This window comes from Hippocampus guttulatus, chromosome 9, assembly GCF_054856545.1.
Source record: "Hippocampus guttulatus isolate MCC_2025c chromosome 9, RoL_Hgut_1.0, whole genome shotgun sequence".
NCBI lineage: Eukaryota > Metazoa > Chordata > Actinopteri > Syngnathiformes > Syngnathidae > Hippocampus > Hippocampus guttulatus.
This window is the reverse complement of record NC_141269.1, coordinates 16,456,086-16,483,524: the sequence shown is the minus strand read 5'-3', so window position 1 is coordinate 16,483,524 and position 27,439 is coordinate 16,456,086. Positions and strand designations below refer to the sequence as shown.

The 27,439-nt window shown below is 40.5% G+C and overlaps 2 protein-coding genes across 4 annotated transcripts; both read right to left on the bottom strand.

Annotated features, from left to right (window-relative positions):
* Positions 1 to 1,438: 1,438 nt before the first annotated feature.
* Positions 1,439 to 12,123, bottom strand: aspscr1 (ASPSCR1 tether for SLC2A4, UBX domain containing). Of its 2 annotated transcripts, XM_086119705.1 has the most exons (18): positions 12,002 to 12,123; positions 11,741 to 11,796; positions 11,301 to 11,415; positions 9,688 to 9,788; positions 9,376 to 9,433; positions 9,172 to 9,245; positions 8,499 to 9,069; positions 8,079 to 8,138; positions 7,857 to 7,996; positions 7,745 to 7,789; positions 6,484 to 6,565; positions 6,328 to 6,394; positions 5,752 to 5,814; positions 4,569 to 4,621; positions 4,155 to 4,206; positions 3,833 to 3,902; positions 2,253 to 2,443; positions 1,439 to 1,746 (listed from the first exon to the last, which is right to left on the bottom strand). In XM_086119705.1, the coding sequence occupies exons 1-18, from the start codon at positions 12,089 to 12,091 to the stop codon at positions 1,736 to 1,738; spliced, it is 1,899 nt and encodes a 632-aa protein (XP_085975831.1). In that variant the 5' UTR covers positions 12,092 to 12,123; the 3' UTR covers positions 1,439 to 1,735. The 2 variants fall into 2 exon arrangements, with proteins under 2 accessions (XP_085975831.1, XP_085975832.1); XM_086119706.1 differs by lacking the exon at positions 7,745 to 7,789 and having other exon boundaries at positions 12,002 to 12,122.
* A 761-nt stretch (positions 12,124 to 12,884) lies between these two features.
* Positions 12,885 to 26,826, bottom strand: tmc6b (transmembrane channel-like 6b). Of its 2 annotated transcripts, none has more exons than XM_086119703.1 (21): positions 26,747 to 26,826; positions 23,956 to 24,111; positions 23,036 to 23,166; positions 22,022 to 22,177; positions 20,894 to 21,049; positions 20,332 to 20,440; positions 20,167 to 20,251; positions 19,468 to 19,725; positions 18,524 to 18,738; positions 18,263 to 18,407; positions 17,651 to 17,806; positions 16,770 to 16,948; positions 16,578 to 16,668; positions 16,382 to 16,479; positions 15,656 to 15,751; positions 15,487 to 15,562; positions 14,774 to 14,907; positions 14,468 to 14,644; positions 14,225 to 14,303; positions 13,747 to 13,833; positions 12,885 to 13,399 (listed from the first exon to the last, which is right to left on the bottom strand). In XM_086119703.1, the coding sequence occupies exons 2-21, from the start codon at positions 24,009 to 24,011 to the stop codon at positions 13,388 to 13,390; spliced, it is 2,496 nt and encodes an 831-aa protein (XP_085975829.1). In that variant the 5' UTR covers positions 24,012 to 24,111; positions 26,747 to 26,826; the 3' UTR covers positions 12,885 to 13,387. The 2 variants fall into 2 exon arrangements, with proteins under 2 accessions (XP_085975829.1, XP_085975830.1); XM_086119704.1 differs by lacking the exon at positions 26,747 to 26,826 and adding an exon at positions 24,865 to 24,885.
* Positions 26,827 to 27,439: the final 613 nt, after the last annotated feature.

The following is a 27,439-nucleotide window of genomic DNA, read 5'->3' as shown; positions in this document are numbered from 1 at the left end:
TATATGCATTGCAACTGATCCCACTGATTGTGCAAAGGCACAAAACTTTAACAAGTAATTGGTAGTGAAAAATATAGTAATGCATTTTCTGATTAAACGAGATATATAAAGAAAGGAATTTTTAAAACATTTACACATGTGCATATAATATCTAAATTTAATCCCTGCCTACACCTTACAAACTAAGGAGAGTGCTATTAAATGTGTAAAGAATAAAGTATTCACATGTCCTTGATAGCGTCTGCTGTGTTGGGTCTGTCTCAGCTCTGTCTTCTTCTCTGCTGTTTTCTTCTTCTCTGATCAAAACAATGTGTCCCCTGGCGGATACTCCACGATTAGCACCTTATTAAAAATATTCATTCCGTCTCTTTATGCATTTTTTTCACTTTTAAATGATCCTGCGGGCCTGATTGAACCTCCTTGGGGGCCGGTTCCGGCCCGCGCGCCATATGTTTGACACCCCTGCAGTAGAGGATATCTGGTGATAAGATGCAGAATTTGTTGATTTCACTGCTGAATGCTACTTTTTGCATGACCATTTTTTAAGTGTATACTGTATGGCACGTCTATTTTTTTTCTATGACAAAATTACAACAAGAGGTGACAAATTTTCAAACGGGCAAACAATGTGAAAGGGCCCGTTATATTTTTCTAAATACCTTTGAGGACATGATTAATACGTGGCGGTAAACCAGGGGAAATTGTTTGGTAACGTTTCGAACCATGTGAGCAATCAGAGCTCAGTCTGAGTCATTATCTTCATTTGGATGGAAAGCAGTGCCTCCACTTTAATCTTTGACGATTCTGTCGTCCGACTGCGATGTCTGCAATCCGCGTTTGTCGCCCCCAGAAGTTTCTTGTTAAAACGACGGAAAATGGTACTAGCAACTTTCCACTAAGCAAGAAGAAGGTAAAAGTCAATGCAAATCCTTTCAATTATTTGCAACAACAATCAACGCGAGTCTAAATTTGCAACGACAGGTAATCCTTCAGACCACCAGGGAGCAGAAATGGAACAGTTTGCGCACTTGTCTGCATTGCTCATTTCCTAAAAATATTAAAATTGATATTGCATTTCCCTGAAAAAAAAAAAAGAGATTTAAGATGTTTCTTTTTCAGATATCCAAAAATCAAATGATTATCCACTTGGGTGGCATTGGTTTTTAAAACCGGGACATGGCCCACCACCCAACCTTACATTCTAATACTGTAGTAAAAACAATTGTCATTTTTATATTTGCTTCTGTTTTGGAAGGCTACAAAATCATGAATAAAATATTGAAAAAAAACAATTGTCATGCCAGTAAATTAAAATGTATGCCTATGCTGAATGGTGTGTGAGAAAACAGAACAATGATCAGTATGCAAACCACAGTTCCACTAAATGTAGTCTCATTAAAAAAAAAAAAATAAAAAAAATCTATTCAAGACACAATCACATTGTTCAAACTGCATCATTTATTATTTAACTATTCTTAAGCTGTCTTGAACAAAACACATCCAGCACTTTTTCGCCACACATCAACCATAATGAAATCAAATGAGTCTTTTCATCAAATATGAATTCTTCACTCCAACACATTACCTCACACAGTTTAAAATGACAGGCATCATCCAAGTGGAATTTAAGTGTGCGGCACTCACAAAGCTGAGGTCGAAGTGCTTATATTGGCTGTGTAAGGCAGCTAGTGTCCAACATCTGGCTTGGTTGCACTTGTCACCCTCAAACACAGTCTTATTTATTACCTGTAAGGAGTACAGACAATCCAAATTAAAAACATCTTCACTTTTAGCGCTGGCAGTGCTGCCTTGAATGGTCTGAGCGAGACCAATCTTTGGCGCCCCCTGGTGACGCTTCCCAACACACACAAATCATGTATTGCACAAAAAATTAAGAGAAATGTAAGATAACCTAATTGCATTCATTACTTTCCCAGCATGCCTCCTTTATTTTTGCTCTATGTCTTTATATTATCTCTCTATGTCATTAACTACAAGCAAGGTCTCTGGTGATGCTCGCACAATGCCAAACTTTTAAGATGAACACACACTAACTAAAAAAAAGTGATTACATAGACCTGTAAACTTGTGTCAATGGCCTATGAAGTGTTTCCGCAGCTGCTTGCACAAGTTATGCACTGCCAACCATGGAGAACATCTCGTCAGCAACTCTGCATGTCTGGGATCAAACAATTTGTGTGTGTGTGTGTGTCCCCCTCTGTTAACCCCCTCTGTTAAAGTTTCATTCTCACCTGGAAGCTTGAGCCACTTGGGCACCTTGCCAACGTCCGATCTGCTAGGCGTAGCAGCCTGTGTGTTTGTTGACTGTTGTTTTTCATCGTCCTGCGTGGATGCGCCGGTGTCTGCAGTTGGCTCTGGAGGAGGCGGGAGTTCTTGAGTATCCAAAGAGCTAGGCGAATGCTTTGCTGACGGGAACATGCAGCTGGGATGTTGGAGGTGGGTTACAGATGAGGGACAAGTAAGAAAAAGTCAAGTCTAAAGAATGTTGTCCTTTAGTTCTCTGAGGCAAAAATAGAAGAAAAAAAATCTTGTACAGCCCTCTGTTTTTGGACATATATTTTTCTGGGACAACACAGAGGAAATGGCAACGATGTAAAGTAACCATTGTACAGCTTGGCTCACAGTTTAAATGTGCTGCCCCACACAGTCATTGTTTGAACCACTGTTAGTGAATGCAACCCTAAGTGAAAATTGTCAAACTGGGCCCAAAGTTTGTGTGGCATGTTGCGATATTTGACAGGACACTAAAGTTGAAGCTGTACATTGTGTTTCATTGGGTCGGTCTTGTCCCATGAAACGATCAAAATATTTACAAAATGTAAGCGGTGTAACCATGTTTCCTCTAAGTTTTGCAAATAAGCATTTGGGCACTGCTTTCACCCTCTCAGCACACAGCAAATGTGTGCAGCGCCTAAAAAAAAAAAATCTAACCCAAGCTGTATTTGCATTTTGTATTTTCCTCTTTTCCTATGAAGAACTTGAAAGTTTATTTGTCACTTGTGGCTGAGCGTGGGAAAGGAAAATGTGACCCCCCCCCAAAGACTGGAATGCAAGTCAAGCACACATGATGCCGGGTAATCATTGTCACACAGCCGAAGACACAACCTACGCGCACATGCGGCATTGTCAAATGACCAGGATCATTATCAACCTTTTGACGGACCTATAGAGGGCTCCGTCTTTTTAGCAATTACCAACAATGCACTACCGGCGGCCATATTGGAGGGCTGTTATAAACAAGCCTTACACAAATTCTATAAGCCGATCATTTGAATCAAGTGTATTGGAGTGGCCAACAATACGACAGAACTACCTTACTCTTCAGCGATATACTTTTTGTTTCTCTTATACAGTACATATATACATATGCATACAAATAAAGGTTTTCTTATCTATCTTATATTACCAATAACAATGTAGGTCGTCAACCCACAGAGAGCGCATTTCGGGTGGCCGCGAGTGCGCCGATAGTATGCTACTTCAACCAAGGACTGTTACATTGTGCGAGTGAGCTCACGACCCACTGGAACCATGGACGTGCGTTTCTTTGGATTGCTTGTACACAATGTCCCACAATAATTCATGTCACCAACACTTGGTCTCTGCTTGGTGACGTGTTGCGAACGGGAGTGTCTCAAGCTATGCTAAGTTTCGCATTCTTGCAGTTTAACTGTCATGAGTTTCCATTGCCGACTGTCAGATCTTGGCCTTATATCTCCTCTTCAAACAGGAAAAAAAATAATAATTGCCAAACTCAAAGACATTCCATTAGTGGTTTCACTGAATAAACTTAACAGATATAGCGACTTACCTTGCAATGGATTCGTTTGCTTGCAAAGCAGACACAGAAGATTCGAGGAGTTCCCTCTTTAAGTACAATTCTGTTGACACAAATAGACAAATGATAAAGAAAAAGCCACATTGGGATCTACAGACCCACTTCCAAAGAAGTCGGCGCGTTGTGTTAAACATCAATAAAAACAATGATTTGCAAATCCTGTTTCACCAATATTTAGATGGATGCACTACAGAGACAAGATATTTAAGATTCTGTTTAATGCAATGTCCCAATTTTATTGGAATTGAGTTTATACTTCAAATGAACACAAAAAGTAAATAAAACCAATCGAAACCTGTCTTCACGTCAGAGCCGAGGTACACCAGGGCACCCGGAAACAGGTCAGCCTGGTGATAACACAAAAAGATGCAATACATCAATTTACATGATTTTGCAAGATGGTGTCATGTTGTGTGCTCGTGTGTGCATGGATCAAAGTGAAGCTTGTATTAAGCCTATGTGCCAGCCTGGCTAAAATAAAGTCCAGCTGGGGTCAAGGACAGTGGAGAGGTAAACAAATATGAGCACAGGTTGGAGAACCAGAGAATGAACGTAGAGCACCTTTGAAGATAAGAGTCATCCAACGTGTGTGCACCGATAGTGAAAGTCCAGTTTTTTGTTGTTGTTGTTTTCAGAGTGTGTCAGAGGCAGATTGCTTGAATACAATCCTTCAATTGAATGGTTGTGCTCCTTGAGTGGTGCCTCTTACCTGAAAAAGTGTGACAGCAGGATCATCCAGAATTTTTTTGGGGGGTGTGATAACTAAAAAAAAATGGAAATCAACTTGAGTTGTTGGAAGTTGCTCAAACATACGCTGGTCTGTACATGCTTAGACTTGATTTAATATTTATTAATATTTTTATTTGGTGAGCCAGAATTTGCATCGTGTGACTGATTCTGATTTTAAGTGCAAATTAAAATATCAGGTCTGCTTTTCAAACATTCATTTTTTTCAAAGGCTCAATTTGAATGCAGTGGGAAAAAAAGCCATCAAACATGATGAAAAATGTAAAAGGAAAAATCAACTGCCAAAAAACACTAGAACAGTTCAGATGTTGTTTGATGTCATGTTAATTGCAGTAGTTTCTGTTGTGTCGGCTGTATCAGTTATGATTTTACAGACATGGGAAGGCGCTATCAAGGTAAACCAAACATAAACCTGTCTGCTGACAACAGTACCATTTTGAAAATTTGGGCTACAGAGGACAAGACATGTGTAACTTACACCCACTGAAATGCATTCGAGGGAGAAGAAAAAAAACGGATTAAAAAAAAATAATGATAAACACTCAATATCTATCAATTAGCTGCTATCTTGCCGAAGCTGTGTGTTTAATGCACAGCATGTTTGCACTGAGGAGGATTGAGAGGAAGAAATTTCATCTATGCTGCATGTCACACAGAAAGCATATTTGACAATAAAGATGACCTTGACCTTGATATGCATTTTCCGTGCAACCGTGAAATGGGGGAGAACTTGTTATTTTTCCTTTCCCATTACATTGATTTTTAACTCCGTGTTTGTGAATCCACCGGTGGGGTCCACTGTACAGTATATCGTTCTTATAGTACTACCATAAAAGAAGATTTGGAAACAAGTTTTTGCGAGGTACATTATTCTCTGCTTTGGTTGTGAGGCGGGTTGAAGAATTATGAAATGTAACCTAACTCTATTTTTATTCCCCCCTCAAAATTGCGATTGATTGATTTTTAAGAAACACAGATTCATTTGTCTTCATTAAAATAAACAACATAAAATAAATAAATAGATAAAGGAAACTGAAGGATTAATTCATATGAAAGTTATCTGCTCCAATTCCTGTAACATGAGGGATGTGTGTGTGAAGACACCATCTGTGTGTGAAGACACCATCTGACTTCATGGCACTTACAGAGGTAGAAACTGAGCAGCGGATCCTCCAAATGGCTCCTTACAAAATCCATTAAAGCCCCAACTAGAACAAAAACATAAAACAAATCAGAATCAGAGCATGTGTGCGCATGAGCATCATGTGGAGTAGAATTGTTTTAGACAAGAGCTGAATGATTTGAGAAAATATTTTTAAGTGGGATTTTTTTTTTGTCCCTCAATATTGCGAATGCGATATATATATTTTTTCTTTGAACAGGTTGTCTGCACTAAAGGGAAGTCTTGCATTCTGCCACTGTGGCGATCTTTTTTCACCACGGTTCTATTCTCATGTATTAAGCATTGGTGAAGAATTGCTCACTCTGTTTGATTGTTAGTTCCTGAATCATAAATGGATTTGAATTTTATTTATTTAAACCGTGACTGTGGATATTATCTTAAACAATATCCTTTTGTTACAAGTTTGATGGAAAAGGTTGAAGGTAAACTCTCGACGCAAATTTGTGCGAGCATGCCTGTGTATGCTTGTGTGCACGTAAGCTTTGTCTCGAGAGAGAGACAGAGAGACATGTCAAGGTAGGTAGGGACGAACACAAACCTGTCTCGAGGGGCCTGAAGAAGCCCTGTAGAACGTGTCGATCTGGAAACTGGATCCTTAGCACAACCTGAAGAAACAGGCCGAGTGGGCAGATGTTGGGTACATTACAATGGCACGTGTCTCAAAACGGGAATGAGCGTGTATCTGGGTACACACTTTGGGGTATTTGTCTATCTTCTCCTTGATCTGTTTTTCTCGAAGAGATCTAGTCATCAGCGGTGCCTCCTCCAATAACTTCCTGAAGAAAAAGGACAAACAGCAATGCCGGCATTATCTGATGAGTGAAATATATAAAAAAGCAGAAGGTGAACTCTAACTTTGCTCAATAGAGAAAGACAATGAATGAAAGTGTGTGTCAGCGGTAGAGATGAATGCCTCTGGCCTGTTTAACATCACCTTTGGTAATTGTGGTCATTTCCAAAGTACCGGTAGTCACAAATAATCAGGCAGGCAGACAAAGGATGTATGAGGCCTGACATGTTTGCTCGTTGGATAAACACAATTCACTCAATGGAAACAAAGCAGGCTTGCTAACCTGAAGTTTAAATTTAGACGCTTTTGTAGAGTGTGCATTGTCTTTTAAATGAGGCTTCCACACTCCACATCATGTCTCAGCGGCTGGGGGCCACACTTTAAGAGTAAACACTCAGAAATAAATGGCACGTGTTTCAGCTGCTTAGAGTCTCTCATTATTATTAGTAATTAAAAAGGTCAGACATCTTAGCAAATACACAGTAGAACTAACCGCTAAAATGGTCTGTTTCTGGCATGTCTTGAGAACAAACGGCCACAAAGAATGACCGAAATACATGAACAGCACAAGTTAAAGTTTACAATAATGACATATTGTATTATGAAATAATAATACTAGACTGCATTGTAATAAAATATTATTCATTTTACTTTTTGTGCACGGGGAGGGGGGGGCTGTATTCTCCCATTTACGTGCAAGTTTGATTCTTTTTTTTTTTTTTTTTTTTTAATTGCGCCCGAACTTTCGGACACACAAACACACACACAGCGTAAACTATGGAATGAGTGCACCAAAACCAAATTCCCTGAATTTGCAAGCCTGGATTTAAATGATGAAGCACAGAGTTTTCCTGAGACTTGTCATTGTCACTAAAATCCATTAAGAGAAATATAGCAAAAGTAAAATATGAAATTCTGATTGAACACTCCGAAGGCAGCTTGGATAGGCTCCAGCACACCCCGCTATCCGTTGCGAGGATAAAGCGGATTGGAAAATGGATGCATGGAAAATATGAAAATACCTTCACGGTTGTGTTGTTGGCTAGTCAAGACGTGCACATTGCTCTGACTAAAATATTTCAACAGAGAGCGAGTTGATTTCTTTTGTGGGATGTAACACCAATCAAGGTCATATCCGAAATTCAAGTGCAACATGATGTTTCACCTTTCGTCAAGAGGTGAGAGACTCTTGGTGCATAAATAATGTACCCTGCAATAACAAATGTATATTGTAAGATTAATATCCTGTTTCACGATGTTCATTTTCATCCACTAACCTCTCGCTCTTTAGCTGAGCAAAACGCTTGCGAACATCATCCACAGTCACTTCAAAAAACTCATCTGGCAGCTCCGCGTCATCTTCAGAGCGATGGCACACGTGATCAACGTGGTAGATGAGAGGCTCTCTCTCGACAGGCTGCAGTGATAAGAGTGTGAAAGCCAAAATGAAGACCTGACAAGTTCCCGGCAACTTTCATTTTAAGATTGCAAGTATTTACCGCCAAGAACCTTTCTGCTCCATCCATAATTCTATCTGACTTTTTGGCAGTGGCTTGATGCTGCAGAGGAAGAATTTCTAATTAGAAAATGTTGTTGATTTGAGACAAAATTAATTGCCTCGACACGGTATTCTGATGGCACTACACGCTGTTAAGTGCATTGCGAGCAGGCCCTTAGCATCTCCTCCATGCTACTTGCAAGTGCTTTCATTTTAGATCGGTGTGTTTGACGGTGTTTGGACCATACAATAAATGGCTGAAAGTGTTCTGCAAAATTTATAAGTTTACAAAAATAAAAAAGATAAAGCGACAGCTCGCAACTTGAAAAAGTTAAGATATTTAAAGCACTTGTGAATCATGGTACCACTGCATGTACAATAAAAATAAACAGGAAACCCATTTTCACACGACACCACATACCTTGGTGGCAGAACCATGGGAAGGCTTGGCTTTCTTGGCTTTGGGCGATTCTACGGCAGACGCTGACAGTGATGAAGACGACAAAGGTGAGGAAAGCACGTGTCCAAATGCACTTCCATTAGGACCACCAAGGCGCTGACCCCCTCCAGAAAAAGGAATGAATGGCACCACGGGATCAGAAGTAGATGATGATGATGATGATGATGATGATGATGATGATGATGAGTGGGAGTTGACTCCTGAAGGCCCTGCCTCCTCACCACAGTCTTCTAACATTTGTCTTACTTCAAGAGGAGCCTTTGGTTGATTTGTATCCCTGATTTTTTCCTGTTGTACAGGAAGGGTACGAGTGGAAGAAACAGGAGTGCGCACCGGGACCGTTTCGATTAACTGAGCAGGGTGAGAGTTTTTGGCCGTCTCTTGTGATATTGAAGTTTCAGAATGAGAAGGAATAGGATCAAGCTGACAGGCTGAGCTTTGGGGTTCAGTGACAGCAGGGGGGACTGGCACAATGACGACTTCAGTTGTGTCCATGCAATCTTCTGGTACTTTGTCCCTTTTCAGTAAAAACCTAGCAAGAGAAAACCATAAACACAACGCAATGAAATGGCTTACTTACGAACTGGGATCTGATCGAGAGGAAATTACAGGTAAACATCAAAAGGCGGTTTACCTGACAATGGCACTTCCTCCCATAAGGCCTAATGACTTGAGAGTGGCCTTCTTGAGGGCCTCTTCCCCACACACCTAGACACATGCACGCACATGCACACACACACACACACACACACACACACACACACACACACATCCTCTATCAACTGGGTGTCACACTAAATATTTTTGCTTTCTTGACAGATAAATATTCAATTCGCACCTCATCTCTCATGTAAACACACACAGGAGTGGACCCAGATTCTGACAGCTCCGACACTCTGTGGAAAGGCGACGTAATTAAAGCAGGGATAATTCAAGTGTCTTACTTTCATGTGGTTTAATGCAGTGTTTTTCAAACCCTGTGCTGGTGTGCCGCGGCACAGGGTTTGAAATGTTTTGTGTGACCTCTATGTGCTACTAAACAAACTGAGCTTAAACGGTTTTAAAAAGAGTTTAGGACTAGAGGTGAAAAAAAATCATACTTGATCTTTCAAAGGCAGGAGGCGCACCATTAATCTAGCCCGACACGCACCTGATCTGAGGAAAATGTGACAGGAGTTCCCAAAGACTCTTCTCACACGAAAAGGCACCCTGGAGACGAGAGCCATCTTCCATCTGCAACGCAATCCGCACCTAGGACAAAAAGTCAGTAAGCACACATATTTACCCAGTTTTACAATGAAATAACACAAAACTGGGAGTTGAATTAATGCGGAAAATATAAGATAGCACACACATACAAAAATCAACACCTGAAACCTCAATTAAAATACAGAAGCACAATTTTATTCAACAATCTTCTCAACAGTCAAACCACACTTGTTGTCGAAGTTATTGATCACAGAAAGTTATAAAAAATACATAACTCCAGCCATAAAGACTAATTGAAAAAACAAAAAAACAGATGGATTGGTTGATAGGCTGCTATGTCCCACGATCTCAAGAATGAGCAACAACAATAAATGTTATATTTACTATATGGAAACTATTAAAATATCAATTCAAACCATATCGCTATAAATCAATATGCAACAATCTCTAATAGAGCCACATTCTCCCCTCTGCTTGATAGGGAAAAAGCTTTTTTTGGCTGCTCCCATCAACTAAAGTCGATCATTTACTCACCTTATTGCCAGAAATGCATTATAGGGGGCGCAACCCTAAAATGTGGACGTTCCCCGTCAAACGTGGCCTTGAACAAATCCTTCCAGCGCCTTTGGCATGTTTCCTCTTACGCGTTTCAGAGGCTCTAGTAAGTAAGTTAAGCATCTCGGGAAGGTGCAACAAAACATATTGCATTTGAAGTGTGGATGCGGTTACGATATACAAAATGTGGCCATAAAGCCTCAACTCTCCAACGCTTCAAACTAATCAATTTCATTAACCGAGAGCAGAATCTTCAGTAGATCCCCAACAAAACATTTTATTGAGTTGAACAAAGATACATGGTGAGTTGGCTATTATGGTGTTTATTCTTTTCTGGATTATATTGGACTTTTTCTTTCTCCCAACTGTGAGGAGTGATTCCACTTAATACATTGGAGGGGGGGGGGCTTTTGGAGTTTGCACTCGTAAAAACTTCTTACATTGTAACGCTGAGTTGTGTTTTTCATCATCTGTTTTTATGCTGATCTGTTAAAATTACGACATCAAAACTGGTCCGTGGAACATAAAAAGGTTGGGGCTGCTCATCTCGAGCACGGGAGGCACTCAGCACATCCCTTCTTTATTGGTAGACTTCTATCCATGTATTCAGTCAAAAGTGCAATATTCGGACTAAATTGTTTTTATTAGAATAATTTCACACAAAATTGAAAAAAAATTAAATCCTCTCCTTTAAAGTCTTAAGTGGAGCTGGAGCGATCCGCATGTTACAACTGGCCCATGACACACTTGAGCTTTGTCATGGATTTCAAGTACAATCACAAATCTCAGGATAAAGCAATGTTTCCATGATTTGAAGCTAGCCTCAGCTGCCACAGAATCATGCATTTTGGTGTTTATTTCCAGTTTATGCACCATAGGTGTATGTATGAGATGTCTGAATGGGAGAATCTGCATAGATGAAAAGTGACGAGTCCAGTCGCATAAAAGAGGACCTGCACACAAATGGGAGAATATGGCTCATAGTGCCTTGTAACTGACCTGGCTATCAGATACAGTCTGTGTCCTTGTACTTGGCACCACTTCTAGCTTTGCGTTGTTGGGCAGGTTGGCAAACCTCCACTGCTGTGTCAGGTCGAGAACAGTCCTTTGAAACCTGCCCAAAAAAGGCCCAGTGGTGTCCATAAAATTGTATTTTAAAAGCATACCCATTAACAAACTGAAGATTAATTATGGGAAAGTCAAAAGTTCACTCGTTATGTGACCTGTGAATGGGAAATATCAACATTAGATTTGTTGACATCACCGTGAAAGATGATGCTGAGAGTTATATAGTGGACCGTCAGACCCTTGAGTAACAACTTCATGAAGGCTGCTTTATACATTTTACTCTTCTCGGTCGTACACCAATATCACAACGTGTTAACTTGGATTCAGTGCAGAATGCCAACCCTCAATCAGTAATTTACGTAATTACTTACTTCAAACCGTGATTATCGGGATTGAATCCATGCTTCTTGCAGACCTCCTCCAGCACCTGCACGAAAGACAACTAAAACTGAACCTTCACAATATTATGCAATCAAAGCGTAGCAAAACAAAATCCAGGAACACAGAATTTGAGCTGTCACTAGCTATAGCTACAGTTAGCCAAACTAGCTAAGGGCAACATTGTTAGTCCCAATAGTGAGAACAAACCGTCTCATAAAGGAATCGTGAAATGTTGTTTAAATGAATATTACCTGTAATAACGGTGTATTTGGGGACACCTTAACTGTCTGCCTTCTTCCATTCGGAGTTAGGACCGTCACGGACGCACCACTAGCTGCCATTTCGTTTTGTGACGTCACAGTTTATTTGAACAACCTTTATTGATAACAAAACACGTACTGGTCGGTCTTGAAAATAAATTATTATCGTAACTTATAAAGTGTGGCATGAAATGGAAATAAAAACAACATTAAAATATAATGCTTTATATTGTCTTAGAGGAGTTAATTTAAACGGGCAAGGATCGGGAATCATAATAAGTCTTTGGTTTTGCCCTTTTTGTTTGTTTTTGATGATTCTTTCTAATTCAATCATTTGTGTGTCTTTGTTCCACTGCGCATGTTGTTCCGACTACGCGGTTCTATACATTATGCATTGTTACTTTTAGGATTCAGTACATTGTTTGTCACTTACTGATCACAGCCCTCGGACAACAGGCTCCTGCATTCATGGAGCATTTAGTACAATTTTATTGTCCTATCTAGAGCCAGATTGAGGAATGTACTTTCGAGTTTCCAGTTAAAAAAGAAAAAAAAGTTTAAACACATTTTAGGCAACAACCCCAGCAAGACTTTTCCCTGTTTTTTGTTCTTGTGTTTACTGTAAAATGTTGAGTCCCCATCCTGTATTCTATATGTATGCCTTAAAATGTAAGAGCACTGTTTCAGTCCTCTGAGTGAAAATTGCTGTATACCTTTATGAATATATAGAGAGAGAGACTCAATTCTGTCACCCAATCTTGGACTCTGAACTTTCAGTGTGGAGTTATGTTCTCCTGAAACTAGCAATTGTCCATGGGTGTGAATGTTTGTTTGGCCCCTGTTTTCCCTGTGACTGATTACAAGTACACGACAATGTGTATAAAATATAATTTAATTTTGATGTGTATAACTAAAGAATTATAACTCTAAAAACATACAAATGACATAAGATAATCCAGTTGCCTACAGCACACACACTTGTAAAATTATACCATAACGTAAAAAAAGAGCACTGTATATTTTTCACACAAGAGCCAAAATAATAATAAAAACAGTTCACAGTACATATGAAAGTGCACCTACAAGTTTTTTAAAAAACGAATTAATAAATCAGTTACCTGATCACTTATACAGTCCATTACTTTGGCTTACTAGCATGTGAGTTCAGGTATTTTACCTATGCGAAAACCTTTGTTTCAATCTCCTTTTCCCCACAGAGCCTGTCCTCATCAAATAAGCCTATGTCCAGTTTAACAAATGCTTTACACATTTGAATTTTGGTCAGATTCCACTACCCTTGTCAAGTGATTTTTCCAGTTAAAAGGCCTCCAGGTTTGAAGGAAGCTTGCCTGCTTGATTACAGTAGTTGGTGTCTCATTAGGCAGAATCCTAGAAAAAAAAATGTTAGAGATGAGCATGGCATATGTCCTTTTACAATGTACTGTCAATGTAATCTCTCAGTGAAGTATCTTTGGGCTGGATTTTACACTGCAAGGTTCAACTGATAAAATGTTGATTGTTTTTATCCTGTGGCCCAATTCAGATATGGGAATGGGAAGAGCATGTTATCTCATATTGGAAAACGGTCTCGTTCAAATGTGTATATTAATCAGATATGAATTGGATATCCACCAATATGCTTGAAATATACATATGAATGGACTTAAGAAAAAGAAAGTAAAACTGATATAGGCACTACATTGGAACTGAGCTCTTGTAACTCCAGACTTCTGCACCTGGCTTGTGAGCCTCCGAGTGGGGGTTCGTCTCTGCTCATGGATGGACTGCAGGCGAGTGATGAGAAACTTCTTGTCTTCTCCTTCCTGAGTAGAGGAGAGATACACATAAGGATGTTTGGAAAAATAGTCCTAAAGAACATTTCGTCAGGTATTATATGCAAAAAAAAACAACAACGCTCCCCTTTATAGTTTTTGAACATATGTAAAGAGGAGCATTGTTTTTTTATTATTATTCAGGATACCGGTATGTACTGGTACATATTTATGAATAACCTATTTGTGTATTCACACGATAACATGATTTTTAATAATTGATAGAGAACACGGTGTAGGACGAGATACGTTTTTCTACTTGTTTTTACTCCCTTTGAGCATATAAACTGTATTGAACCAAGATATGGTTTGATCTTTTTTTTTTTAATTTTGTTTTTAAAATCCTTCATGTTTTTCATATGTTCACCAAAAGTTAACATACATTCTCGATCTGCTCTTGTAGTAGGCCGATGATCTTCCTTTGACCATCCACCACTTGACTGTGGAAATAGATGACGATCCTGATGGGAAGAACATATTATGTCTCCAATCAAGAATAGCATTGCAGAATACACAAAGCATATGACCAGCCATCTATTGCAAATACAGTTCTGTTGTGTTGTGTTTGACTATCACAATAACATCTGTATACAGTGATACGATATTTTCAGTGTTGAGTACGAACAAGAAGATGCCTGCTCCCACAAACAGGAAGAACGGGTTCTCCACCAGATAGGAGTGAGCCCTGGCCAGCATTGATAAATTGGTGTTTTCCTTTTCTAGATCCTCCACCCAACGCTTTCCAGCCTGAAACATTGTTTTGAGATCACGAAAGGGACCACATGACGAGGAGGGCTTGATACTGGAGAGAAAGACAACGCATATGATGTGAATGAGACAAGCGGTAACGGTATTTTGGTCAAAGGCAGTCTCTGTTTGGACAGAGTGATGAACAAAGGCCTCATGTGAGTTATGTAGAACGTGCGTTTACCTCCACATGGTGTAGGTGACACACACAGAGGCCCCGAGGTAGGAGGGGAAGCAGAGGAGAGTGATGAAGATGGTGGTCATCTGGCTTACTCTGTACGGCCTACTGGGGGCTTGACAGTTCATCATCACACTGCTCTAGAGGCGGGGAATTGCATACCATATCCACATTTACTGAACATGCAATTACATGTAGTACGACATAAAACGACATTCATGAAAGAAATTATTAGATTACACTTGTTTCTTCAGATTCTTGTTCATTTTAAAATCCTGATACAAACAAAAGGTATGTTTGTTTGGACAAATATAATGACAGCAAAAAAGCTTCTAAGACTTTTATTTAAGAGCTGATTTCTGGTCATCTTCCATAGTTTTCCTGAGCATAACTAAAATCATGTAAGTTCTTCACATCAATCGCGATGGCATTGCACTGCCCAAAACCACGCTTTTAAGGCATTCCATTATTGTCCTTTCTGTCTGTTAGTCACATGATACACCTGTACTGACTGCTACTAGGCATTAAAACAAACAAGAAATCGAAGAAAACAAGGTGGTCTAATATTTTTTTTCCCCAATGACTGTATACTCAAACAGCAACAGTTAAAAGAATATCAACAATGTCAATCAGGTTCCTCCCTTTTTGGACAAGCTATATTGTTTCATTTGAAGTATGTACTGTATATGCATCTATTTACATGGTTTCTATTAACATACCATTTTAATGTAAAAAAGCAGCAGAAGTTTCAGTATCTGCACCGCAGGCAGCAGAGGAGTGAAGAGAACGCCGAGCCTGAACAACACATGTTCCATGTAGTAATCAGGCAGTCAGTCAACAGCGAGGTTGATATAGTGTACATCAGAGGCAAAGGAGCTCATACTGTACCAGGCTAGTGTTTGCCCATAGATGAGATCGAGGACATTCTTGGCAATATCAAACACTGGTTTCCTGTTCTTCTTCAGCACCTTCTGTGAAAACAACCTGCAGAGGAAAATTGCGGAAGTGACATGAGAAAGGGAATACTTGATAAATGTCATATCGATTTGGTGCTTTTCATGATTTATTTGAATTATTCTTTTTCTTGGGTAGAGTGATAATGCATGAGCTAATATGCAACTGAAATCATTCCAAAAAACCCCAAAAAACATTTGCCCCAGAGTCATCTCATTCAGAAAAGACTCAAAATACACATGCACCACTTGGACCACTCTTTTTGGTTCATTTAAATTGGTTGGTGAAGACTTTCAAACATGCTCCACAAATGGTCAATAGAGTTGAGGTCAAGAGGTTTGGGAAGGCTATTCCAGAAGCTTCACGTTGTCCTGATTTATTTTTATTTCCATCACTCATTCATTTATTTTATGACATCATTAGTGAACTTCTGAAGACAATTGTAACGAGTTAAGATTTGTCTAGAATGGCACCCAGTAGAGGGCAGACATGCGCCAAAGCCAAACTAATCCGAAACTTGTATATCTGTATGGCGCAGCGAGCATGATGTTACACAAGTTTGCAACAAGGGAGCACACAATAATGAAAACAATCTTTTGCCACACATTTTTGCTCTCATCAATAAGCAGTGACCAAAAGACCGAACTGAGAATGACCCACCTCCAAAGAAACTCTCCAAACAAGATGTCGAGCAGAGTAAAAATGAAATCCATTAACAGGAAGCGATAAAGTTCTTGACCAACAAAACTCTCCCAGCACTGTGGATCAAAAAAACGCATCAAACATCACAGAAAACAAACCAACACAATTGACAGACTCCCAAATGATTCCTTGTGATCATAATGAGCTATGATACCTTGAGGCCGATACTGTTTGGATCAGCAGCCACTCGACCGAGCCAATGGTAGCAAAGTACTCCAAGCACACTCACTTTTAACATCAAGTTTCTAGAAAACGACATGCAGGTTGTAAATACATCTTATTACTCGGTTGCATTTAGAACAGTCTGACAGTATTTGAACACATACAATTTCTCCGGAGACTGTACCTGCCAATGGCAACATATGTGCGGACGGATGGTGACTCATAGTCCTCCATCCATGCAGCCAGGTTGAACATAATAGGCAGCAGCAAGTTGATACAGGACACCACCACGGGGAGAGCCAAGAGGCTGGCCTCGTTCAGCAAGGGGTCCTTGGTCACACTGCGAGAACTTTGCTGGAGGTTCTATGGAGAGACAGGGAGTGCAAGACAGTCTTTGCAGACATTACATCACCAGCAGGACATGAAGTGTACAACAATAGAATGAAATCCAACAAGAGCACAAGAGTGGCATAGCTGGGCTGTATTCCACATGCGTCACAGGGGCTCGACATTGCACACACAAATAAGAGGACAGCAAAAAGATCAAAAAAGTAAGGAATAAGTAAGCCAGGAATAGACCGTGACAGTGATTAGAATTGCAATAGCTGCTTCCCACCCTTTCCAAACAGGAACATTTAATAAGTAAATGACATGCAATAAAACTTGGCTCCAATAAACAACTCAAGGTGCCATTACACCACCAGGCATAGAAATTGAAAAATAACTTCAGTAGACATTGGTTGACATCAAAGTCCAGCTGCATGAAAGCAAAAACGGCTATTAAAAAAAATTAAAAAAAATAGATGAGTTCAGAACTTTGCATAAGGTCGCTCTCAAACGACAAAAAAAAAATAAAATTAATAATTCTATTTATTTATTTATTTTTAGAGAGAGGGAGAGAGAGAGACCATGGGTTTACAGAACCTACCCACCTCGCGTCATCTCCACTTGCACAATATCTATCTATTTTTCTGTGTAAATAAGGGGCCAAACTGCGAGACTGTACATTCAATAAAAATTTCACAGAGGTTTCAATGTAATGAAAATGTTACTACCGCGCTGTACCTGGTGCATGTATTCAGAGAAGAAGTAGATGGAGAGCACACAAGCGGTGGTGCTCGCTACACATATAGCCCACGCAAGACAGTGGACCGCCACTCGCCACAGCTTCTGGTACAGTGTTTTGGGCGAGTGTTTATGATTCACCTCTGCTAGCAGCTCCTGCAAATTGGGGATTGAGAGAGATGATCTGAGAAAATGTTTTGCATCACATTTCTCTATGCTTATTATGGCCCCATTTCCACCAAGTAGCTCAAGCTCATTTCTGTATTTTTGTCTATCAGTTGCAAAGGGGACCAAACTGACAGACCTGCACCATATTATTGCAGTTTTATGTCACCATAAAAGCTTGCCAAAGAGCCTTGAAAAAGTAAATGGAGACAATTGCAGTCTGTAGGTTGCAGCGTACTTGTCAGCATTAATGAAAAAGAAAGAACATAAAATGTTCCTTGAGCAAAAACATAATATTTAGGCCCACATTCAGAAGAAAGAACAAGAAATGTTCCGGTTATTTGTTGAATTGGCTTCGTCCCTAGTGGGAAAGCTCAACTCAACTCTAATGCATGGTGGAAACACGGTTAAATTAAATGTGTAAAGTTATTTTTCCTTGTACTGTACCTTGAGCTGGGTGCAGATATTCCCAGACATGAGTTTAATGGAAGATTTCTTGATGACCTTGAAGTCCCAGGAGCAGAAGGCTTTCATGGCCAGGATGCTATGAGATTTGTCAATTCGGAAGCTTCGACCAAATGACTTTGACATGCTGGTGGGAGGTAACGTGAAAGAAAGTATGCATCAGAAAAGGTATCATTCGGTTAAGAGATAAGTGTTCTCATAATGTGAGTTTAAAGTGCACATTTCTCTACAAAGAATGCATACCTGTAAACAAGGATGATACATGTGACAAAGAATGCCATGCCTATAGTAAAGAAATAGGCAAGTGGCATCTTGTAAGGTAGATGCTTCAACGTGCAGTCCGAACTGGTTCCAATGGACACGGATGTATATTGCCCTCCAATTTCATTTCCGCAGTTCATACGCAGCGTGTAGTTACAGTAGTACCCGTAGTACATCACTGTGTCCGAGAAATATCCCTGAAACATGACCAGATGGACGCTTGCTAGCTTTCTGAAAATATTACAGGCAAATGGAATTAAACTGCTTAAAAAGTAAGCATGAATGTTATCTAGACTTGATCCCAACAATCTGCTTTAATGAGGCAAGGCAACAAAATGTGACAAGAATGGCACAAAAACATGGATACTGAATAATTCATTCATTTTCCGATCCGCTTTTTCCTCACAAGGGTCGCGGGGGGTGCTGGAGCCTATCCCAGCCGTCTTTGGGCAGTAGGCGGGGGATACCCTGAACCAGTTGTCAGCCAATCGCAGGGCACACAGATAGACGAACAAACATCCACGCTCACACTCACACTTAGGGACAATTTTGAGTGTCCAATCAGCCTGCCATGCATGTTTTTGAAATGTGGAAGGAGTACCTGGAGAAAACCCACGCAGGCCCGGGGAGAACATGGAAACTCCACACAGGGAGGCCCGGAGCAGGGATACTGTATAATGCTCGTCTTAATTTAATTGTTTGGCCCATCACTATAGCTCGCTGGCATAGCTAAATGAACAATGATACCTTACTGATAGTAAATAACTCTATTTTCAGATCGGTTTCGTAAAAATGTAGATAATTTCCCATAGCACACCTGATGATCACTCACGGCACAATCATTTTGGGAACCACTGTGACATTGCCATTCTAAGAAGACCTAGTGGCATTTGTTATATGTGGAACATCATGAAAACACAACTTACTGCTCCGGTAAAAAGCTCCAGTCCAGTGAAAGAGTGTCTGCCCTCGGACAGAGCTGGAGGGTGCACTGCCTGAGGAAGCACTACGAACAAACCGGTCAGCAGAAAGAGGAAGAGGTTGAAGAAGAGTAGAGTCTTGAGAAACAGGAAGTAGGACAGGACCCCGCTGCCAAAACGGCCGCTCACTCGCTTGAGTGCCACCTGCCACAGCTGGAGGGAGTGCACGAAAGACAGCCAACTGTACCAACTTTGTCTTGCGGCCTGAGAGTAGAAAGTGAAAGTGAACAAATGATGTTTTGCAAACGCCACTCACACAGATCGCAGCAGTGTTCATCTTACAAAAATGTCCAGATATGTAATCCGTCTTAACCGCTGTCAGTAAATGTTTGAGTGATTAAAATGTTTTTAGAATGGACATTGAATTATAGACGGAAAGGGAATGTTCTGATGGTTTCTTAGGCATCGATACCTTTCCTATCTTTAACTTGTCCTGTGATGATGATGATGTGGTCATTGACAAATGTGATTTGTATATCAAACGTATGAATACGGTTTCCTGTTAGAATTTAAAAAGATACCCTCATGAGGCTTATTTATAAAAGGGCTCATTGTGGATAACAAACAAGTTTCAGAAGTAAATGACGCAAAAAGAGGCGAGGAAGTGTTGGCAGAAAAGGGACACTGGAGGTCAGAGTAACTCACAATGATGACGTAGTATTTGAGTCGGCTGCAGCAGGGGATCTGATTGCCAGACAGAGTGCGTCTCTCCTTTTGCGAAGCTAACCTTCTGCACACAAGCGCAGAAGCAATATTCAGTGGACGGTAGAAGCTATCCATAAAAAATAACATGATAAAACAATACGATACCTGAGTTCGCTCTTTTCTGCTACACTTAGAGGCATAGCCCGGAGCATCCTGACTCTGTCGCTTACGGAGAGGTTCTGCAAGTTATTCACCAGACGATCCCTTTTATTTACTAGAACACAAAGAGTTTGTATAAAAATCAATCAATTTTAAAACCCTCTCAGGCTCAAATTAAGTTCTTGTAACAGTTAAAGTAAAGGTACTTGGTTGTTACAAAGCTGCAATACCTGCCATGAGAGGGTTAAAAAGAGATAAACATACATGAGAGTCAGCAGACAATAGCCATAAAATAGGTACAGAACACTCACAATCGAATGGCAACCAACCTGACAGTCATTTTAAAATCTTCACTTGCAATGATCATTCTACTTTATGATAGGTTATTTCTTCTGGTATGTCCAGCCAGTGCAAATGTGCAGGGCAACATTTAGTAAAAGCTTTCGATAACACGATGGTGCAGTGCAGTTTAAAACTTGTCCAACAGTCATTTTCAACACATTGATATCTTTTTTTTTTTTTTTAATTCATTAGCCTCCCTGTTTTAACAGTAGGGCATTATTCTCACTCTCTGCGTCTGCACTGTCTGTCTCGATGCCGTAACCTCGTATGGTCGGTCTAGCCGAGCGTGAGAAGTCTTGGATTGAGGGCCTGCTCTGCTTGCGCCTCCGAAGCTGCATGGTCCTGTTGTAGTACTGAGAGATGATGGCTCCCCTGCTGCGGCCTGAAAGAAACATTTTGGAATGCGGTTATCACTACGGTATTTAAAAGTCAATCTCCTACATGCACCACAACATGAAAAGGTCAATGATGAGAGCTGAACTCTGGAAAAAAATGGCTTCAGTATTCATGTATGCATATATGTGAAGTCCTAGTAAAGTATACATTTTGTGTCACTATTTCCATTTTAGCAATTCTCAATACAACAAATTCTTTACATGACCGCAGAGCAAGCAGACAAGAAAAACTGAAATGTTTTCGATGATGGGTTACCAATGTTAAACCTCAAGCCAGAGGATATAATATTTAAGAGGAATTTAAAATAATTCAAGGTTCTTCCACAAACTGTACATGGTGAAACACCTGACCTGCCAAAGATGCTGACAGGGACATGGCAGACACTTTGGTTCCCCATGAAACTCCGCTCGGCTGAAGTCAGGTTGAGTGTGTGGTACAACACAACAGCTCACAACGGTAGGACAGCACCAATGCATACATATGGCCTGATTTACAAACAACCCACAAGGCCTTCTGCTCCTCCTTATCACAATAATCGTAGTGTCGTTAGACACAGCGATGACATTTTCGCCTACATTTCAGATGCTGCATTTACAGAAGCAAAATTAGCCAATGTCTCTGGTTTAATGAATTACACGTACAAGTGTGCCTTTTTACATCTACTCTTCCCAGTATCTTGCAGTTTGGATGCACCGCGCAAAATCGCACTCTGGGTGCACCCTGTTAGTCGATCAGCTTTCATATCTGGTTATGAGGGCAATTAAAATCGTGCCGGTTTTTGCATGCGCAAACCTTGAGTAAATAAGGCTCATAATGTTCCATCACTGATAAGCAAATATTCAACCGTGTTGTGCGAAAGGGATCATCTGCCAAGATGTCAACATGCAATGATGTACTGTACGAGATGGCCAAAATGTGATAATGAGCTCTATTTCTCTACAGCCTTGATAGGACCAACCGATGGTGCGGCTGGGCATGGAGGACAAGATCTTCAAGGTGGCTGAAGACCAACGTTCACCAGTGAAAGGGTCAGATTCTCTTTCATCATGCTGCATTCCCAACAGTCTCCGCTCACTGCGCTCTGATCCAGGGCTGGACAGCTGGGCCACACAGTCTAAGGAATTCAAACAAAAATACAAAGTCCAAGCCAGTGTAGTATGTATTGAGAAGACCACGGACACAAGGCATCGTCATGCTGTAAACAAAATAACATTCCCTTGACTCACATCTTTTGGAGGGCATAAAAAGCCTTGTAGACACATGAACGTATTAAAAAAAAAATGAAAAAAATACACACCTAATAGTCACAACATGCTGAGAGCAACAATCTAATGAGCGCCAATACAAGAGTCATATCGATAATTCTGCCTTTATGAAATACAATATTGTTCCGTTGTGATTGGCACTACAAATTTAATTCCAAAATTATTTGTAGTTCCAATTTCCGGTGGTGCACTCTACAACCGCACCGCTTCATATCAACGGTTGTTCCTAACAATTGAACTCCCATGTAACTTTATACTTGAGCTGAAGAAAACTTTCAACATAGCTCTCATGATGAAAAAGTGCAGTTGTACACAGGTCCAAGTGACAACCACAACAATAAACATCGAGCCATTATCTGACCCGCTGATACCCATGAGGGTCGTGGGGGGTGCTGGAGCCTATCCGATCTGTATTCGGGCAGTAGGAGGGAGACACCCTGAACTGGTTGCAAGCCAATCCCAGGGCGCGCATAGACAACCAATCAATCACGCTAAAAATCACACCGAGGGAAAATTTAACACTAGCACAACCTCAGACAAGCATTCCAACCTGCCATGCATGTTTTTGGAATGTGGGAGGAAATCTGAGTATGGAAATTGTACTTGTGAGAAATATGATGTTGGAGTAGTCTTGAACAAACTCTCAATGTTGAAAGAATTTGGGCAAGTTGTAGATGGAATGGAGTTGTGCTGCTTGCTCTACGTACCTCGGCTCTCCTCATCCAGTTCTTTCTGTAGTTGCTGTAGTTCAAAGGCTTCGCCCAGGCCTCCGTTGTGAATCTGCTCTGCTATTAGCTGGTGGAATGAGTCATGAACACCTTCCTCATCTGCTGGGCTCCTGACACCACGTACAGATACAAGCACATACACAAAGACGGTAAACAGCAGTCTCAGCACAAAGATACATGGGCGAACTAAGTCCCATTTCAGTCAAAAACTGCAGTAAGAGAAGTTGAGGACTTAGAAAACATGACATATCTCGGTCACCAGTACTTCCAGTGGAACAAACTGTAAACCGATGCTCTGTATTATCTTGATGTGCGGTAAGTCAAAGTTGACAACTCCGCTTGCATGAAACAAAAACCACAGAAGCAGTTCACATCTGTGCTGTTAGGGCACAGTCACAGAGACATATGAAAATTCTGTGTGTACCTGGAGACAACAACAATGATCCCCCCTGACCCCCAGTGCATTTCGGTCTATTCATTTTCTTTCTCCTCTTTAAATGTGATCTATCTTTCTTTCATTCCAAAGCAGAAACGCATCAGGGTGAAGTGAAACTGTCAAAGTCTGCCTAGATATTCGTGCGACAGTAATTACACGGGAGCTCTGCGCTCCTGAGACATAGGAACAATAAGGTTGCAAGACAGGGGGGAAACTCGTGAACAAATTGAAGTCTCTTTCTGGAAGTAGGGAGTGTTCAGACAAGCAAATAAAACCTCAGGATTATGATCTACCCTTGTACAAACAAACACGATATCCAAGAGCAAAACAGTCCGATCACCTGTGTTCCTTAATCTCCACCCACTGACTGTGCTGAGCAAAGGCAGGTGAGTTTGAAAAAAGTCAAACGGAAAAGTACAAGACAATACTGTGTGAGCATAAAAAGAAACATTGCCACACTCACTCCAGCCCAGCTTCCATGAGGGGGTGGCCCAGGTCGCAGTCAACATTCCGAGCCATTCTTCTCTCCCGCTGACTGTGTTTGTGTTGACTCCTTGCTGCGGGGTTCACACCTTTACCAGCTCATAAATGCACTCTACCTCCATCATGGCGCCAATACCTGTTGAAAGGGGAGGAGACATCACAGAGGAGGCAGGACTATGAGAACATGACGAGAACATGACAGGAAAAGGAAGGAACGGCATCATACTACTTTGGAATGTAGACACACGAGTCAAGACTTGCCCGGTGCACTCATTCAGTTCCATGTCGCAATGAGACCTCAAGATCTATTTAGCTTATGATCACTGAGATTTTGTTCAAGTATGTTTCCTCGTAAAGGGAAAATGTAAGATTAGAGCCACATAGGTGAGTTATAAAACCCCTTATTAGGACTCTTCCAAAAATGTACGCATCCATGATTCTGGGTCTTCAACATCAATCAACACTGGTCTTGCCGTGAGAGGTTAGGCCACTGTGGCTCAGTCACTAAAGCTCCTTTGTCGCACTGCATGTGATGGGGACTGAGTCAGATGCCACCGTCTCCCTTGTAACATGAATATTCATAAATGAAATCAGAATGATGCATTGTCAGAATTGTGTGTGCGTGTGTTTGTGCATGCGCGAGTGCGTATATATGAGCTCATGACGGAAATGAATTCACAATATCAAGGGATTAAAGAGCATTATTGTCACATCTATTAAGTTATCCATTCAATTGTAAATCCATGTGCTCTGTAACCACCAACATATATGAGACATTTCCATGAGGACTGTCATACGTGAATTTAAAAAATATATACAGTATATATATACTGTATATATATATATATAGAGAGAGAGAGAGAGTGAGAGAGAGAGAGACAATAAACACCTCTTCCGAAGAATCCATCTTTTTTTCCTCACCGACTGTCCTTCAAAATAGAATAAAAACATTCTAAAAACCGCTGGATGGGGAGGCGGTTGCTAGGAATAGCCTATGGCATATCAAAACGACGGCCCTGTTGAAATGAAGAATTCCAGCCTAGGGGGCCGACAGAAGCTACACCCACAAGCGTTATCATAAATGAAATCAGCTGAGAGGGTTAAAATTTATTTTTCTTTGTCATTTTTTCCTCAAGCTACTACTTGGGTGTTTCCGATACCTTATAGAATGTAAGATTTTGCCCTCATTAAAGTCAAAAAGTCAGTGACAAATGAGTGACAGGGGAAGTTGGTGTGTTTGTGCTCATTACACTTCTGTTCTGGGTTTAACTGTGTCAATAAAAATATAACCTCAAGACCAAGAACGGATATGACCTTAGGCTTTACAAACACACATCAAATACCCTTAAATTCGGGCTGGCACATGCCTGTCAGAACCAAGAAACACCGCAATGTCAACCCCACCTATTCTTCTGTTTGTTCCTCTATTGTTGTATTGTCCCAACTCATTTGTGTAGGAGGTTGTACAAGGAGCTGGGCATGGATATCACTCCACCCTTTGACATTGTGTCTGTTATCTCAGTTAACAGATAATAAACATTCTTTAAAATATTTAAGGTATCCTCTTTGTTAGAGTAAGTATCTTTCCCCATCACAATACTTTGGTACCTTAGTATTTTCTGGAGGGTTATATTTCAAAACTAGTGCAGATTGAATCAGCAGGAGCAGTATCATCATGTGCCCTCTCAAACGGGATGTTGTCAAGCGAGCTCTCTGCATACTAGACTGCAATTCAGCAAGAACTGAAGGCTTAATTCATTTCTTCTAATTCCTTGTCTGACAGTTACTTCCACTCATAAATGTTTTATGAAGGTAACAGTTTGACTCTGTATTGTATTGTATTTGACTGTGTTATTGCTGTCTTCTTGACTGGTGGGGAAAAGGCGAAATGTCAACGTATGCATTTTGTTCTCATGCACAGGACAGCAAGGACAGAATACTGTGGGGGTGACGTAGCCACTTGGGGGAGGAGGTTGCACCACTGACAAAACAAATAGTCTGGACAACTCAAGTTGACAATCGACATTGATGGCCAGATTGTTCAACTGGCCTTGAATTACAACAGGAAAAAGGAGTGGTGTCACATCTTTCATAGTAAAGAAATGCTTTACTTGCTGAATGAGATGTCAGATTCCCAAAGGGCCAAATAAAAAGTGCAAAGGAATTTGTTCAAAGAGTAACAACAAAACACAGCACCATAACTGAACTTGATTGTCTGCTTATTTTGCCAAAGATATGCATGTGTTTATATTCAGAATGCAAATGAGGGAGAACATATGGGGAAGATAGAAAAGGGGAGTCTGCAACAAATTCAGTCCATATGGCAAGTGCCCGCAAAGGGGACAAAATTATAGAGTAAATCCGGGCTTCATCGGCACTGAAAATCCCCGTTGCGGGTTTAAGCACAATGCATCTATCTAAGAACGTAAGAAAGCTCAAATCCAGTATCCATGGAACTTTAACAACAAACCATCCTGCCATTGTTCAGCACAAGAGACAAACTCATTCGCCTGGCTCGGTGTTGTTTCAAACGACTGCATTTTTTTCTGCAGACCAAGCTTACTTCTCTGGGTGACGAGAAAAAAATTATTGCGACAATATATCAGCTGTAAATTTGGAAAGTTGCTCGTTTGTCCGGTAGCTACTTCGTCAAGTAATTAATTATATTAAGTTGTCAAAACTTTCGATATGGCGACGTAGCTAAATTTTATTAATGTGACTGATTGAGATGGAGTTTAAAATCAAATCCAAAGAAGTCCGTATTCACTCACCAGTTTTCAAAGTTAGCAAACTCCTGAGTCTCAGTTTACGAGTAATAGTCAAACCAGTGAGCACTCCAGTCGAACCACTGATTCACAGGGGAAACCCCATTATGTTTAAATGGGTGAGAATTGTACAAAAAAAACTAACAAACGTGCAATGCTGTGTTCAACTTCAAAACGTCATATATCCTACTCACAACCATTTTTACTGCACCCAACTCTAGATTTATATCCTGTATTTAGCGACATGACACTTTGATTGATAAACAAGTAACTATAAGTTCCCCCCAAACATTTCTCGCAGTGGTTGCGCCTGATTCGCACCAGTTGCTCTGCCGGTGTTTGGAAAGACATTTAAAACTGCAACAATTAATTAGCACTTCAATACAGGATACGCTATGGAATGTATCGTGCCCGTCTGAACACTCTCTGAAGAATATTCTGATTCAGCGGTTCTAGTAAATGTAGATTTTAACATATGTATACAGTACTTGACTTCAAAGTATTTTACTGCCAACTGTATACTGCAACAGGGGTCACCAACATGGTCCATGTGGGCACCATGCATACCTGTCAACTCATACGGTTTAGCCATAGTTCATACGGATTTTGTGGTGAATCTTACGTATATGGCTGTATCGCACAAATCATACGGATTCTGAACATTTCCGGTTTTTTTTTTCACCAACTCCAAATGATTTG

Bases quoted from the DNA above. Each gene is read 5' to 3' on its own strand.
- aspscr1 (XM_086119705.1), bottom strand. From the start codon at position 12,091: ATGGCAGCTAGTGGTGCGTCCGTGACGGTCCTAACTCCGAATGGAAGA. The intron at 9,434-9,687 runs GTGCGTGTCGGG...GCCTTTCCACAG, and splicing joins TCACATTTTCCTCAGATCAG to AGTGTCGGAGCTGTCAGAAT. The intron at 8,139-8,498 runs GTATGTGGTGTC...CTTCCTCTGCAG, and splicing joins CCCATGGTTCTGCCACCAAG to CATCAAGCCACTGCCAAAAA.
- tmc6b (XM_086119703.1), bottom strand. From the start codon at position 24,011: ATGGCTCGGAATGTTGACTGCGACCTGGGCCACCCCCTCATGGAAGCT. The intron at 18,408-18,523 runs GTATGCATTCTT...ACCTCCCACCAG, and splicing joins TGTATCATCCTTGTTTACAG to CATGTCAAAGTCATTTGGTC. The intron at 16,480-16,577 runs GTATCATAGCTC...TTTGATCCACAG, and splicing joins CAAACAGTATCGGCCTCAAG to TGCTGGGAGAGTTTTGTTGG.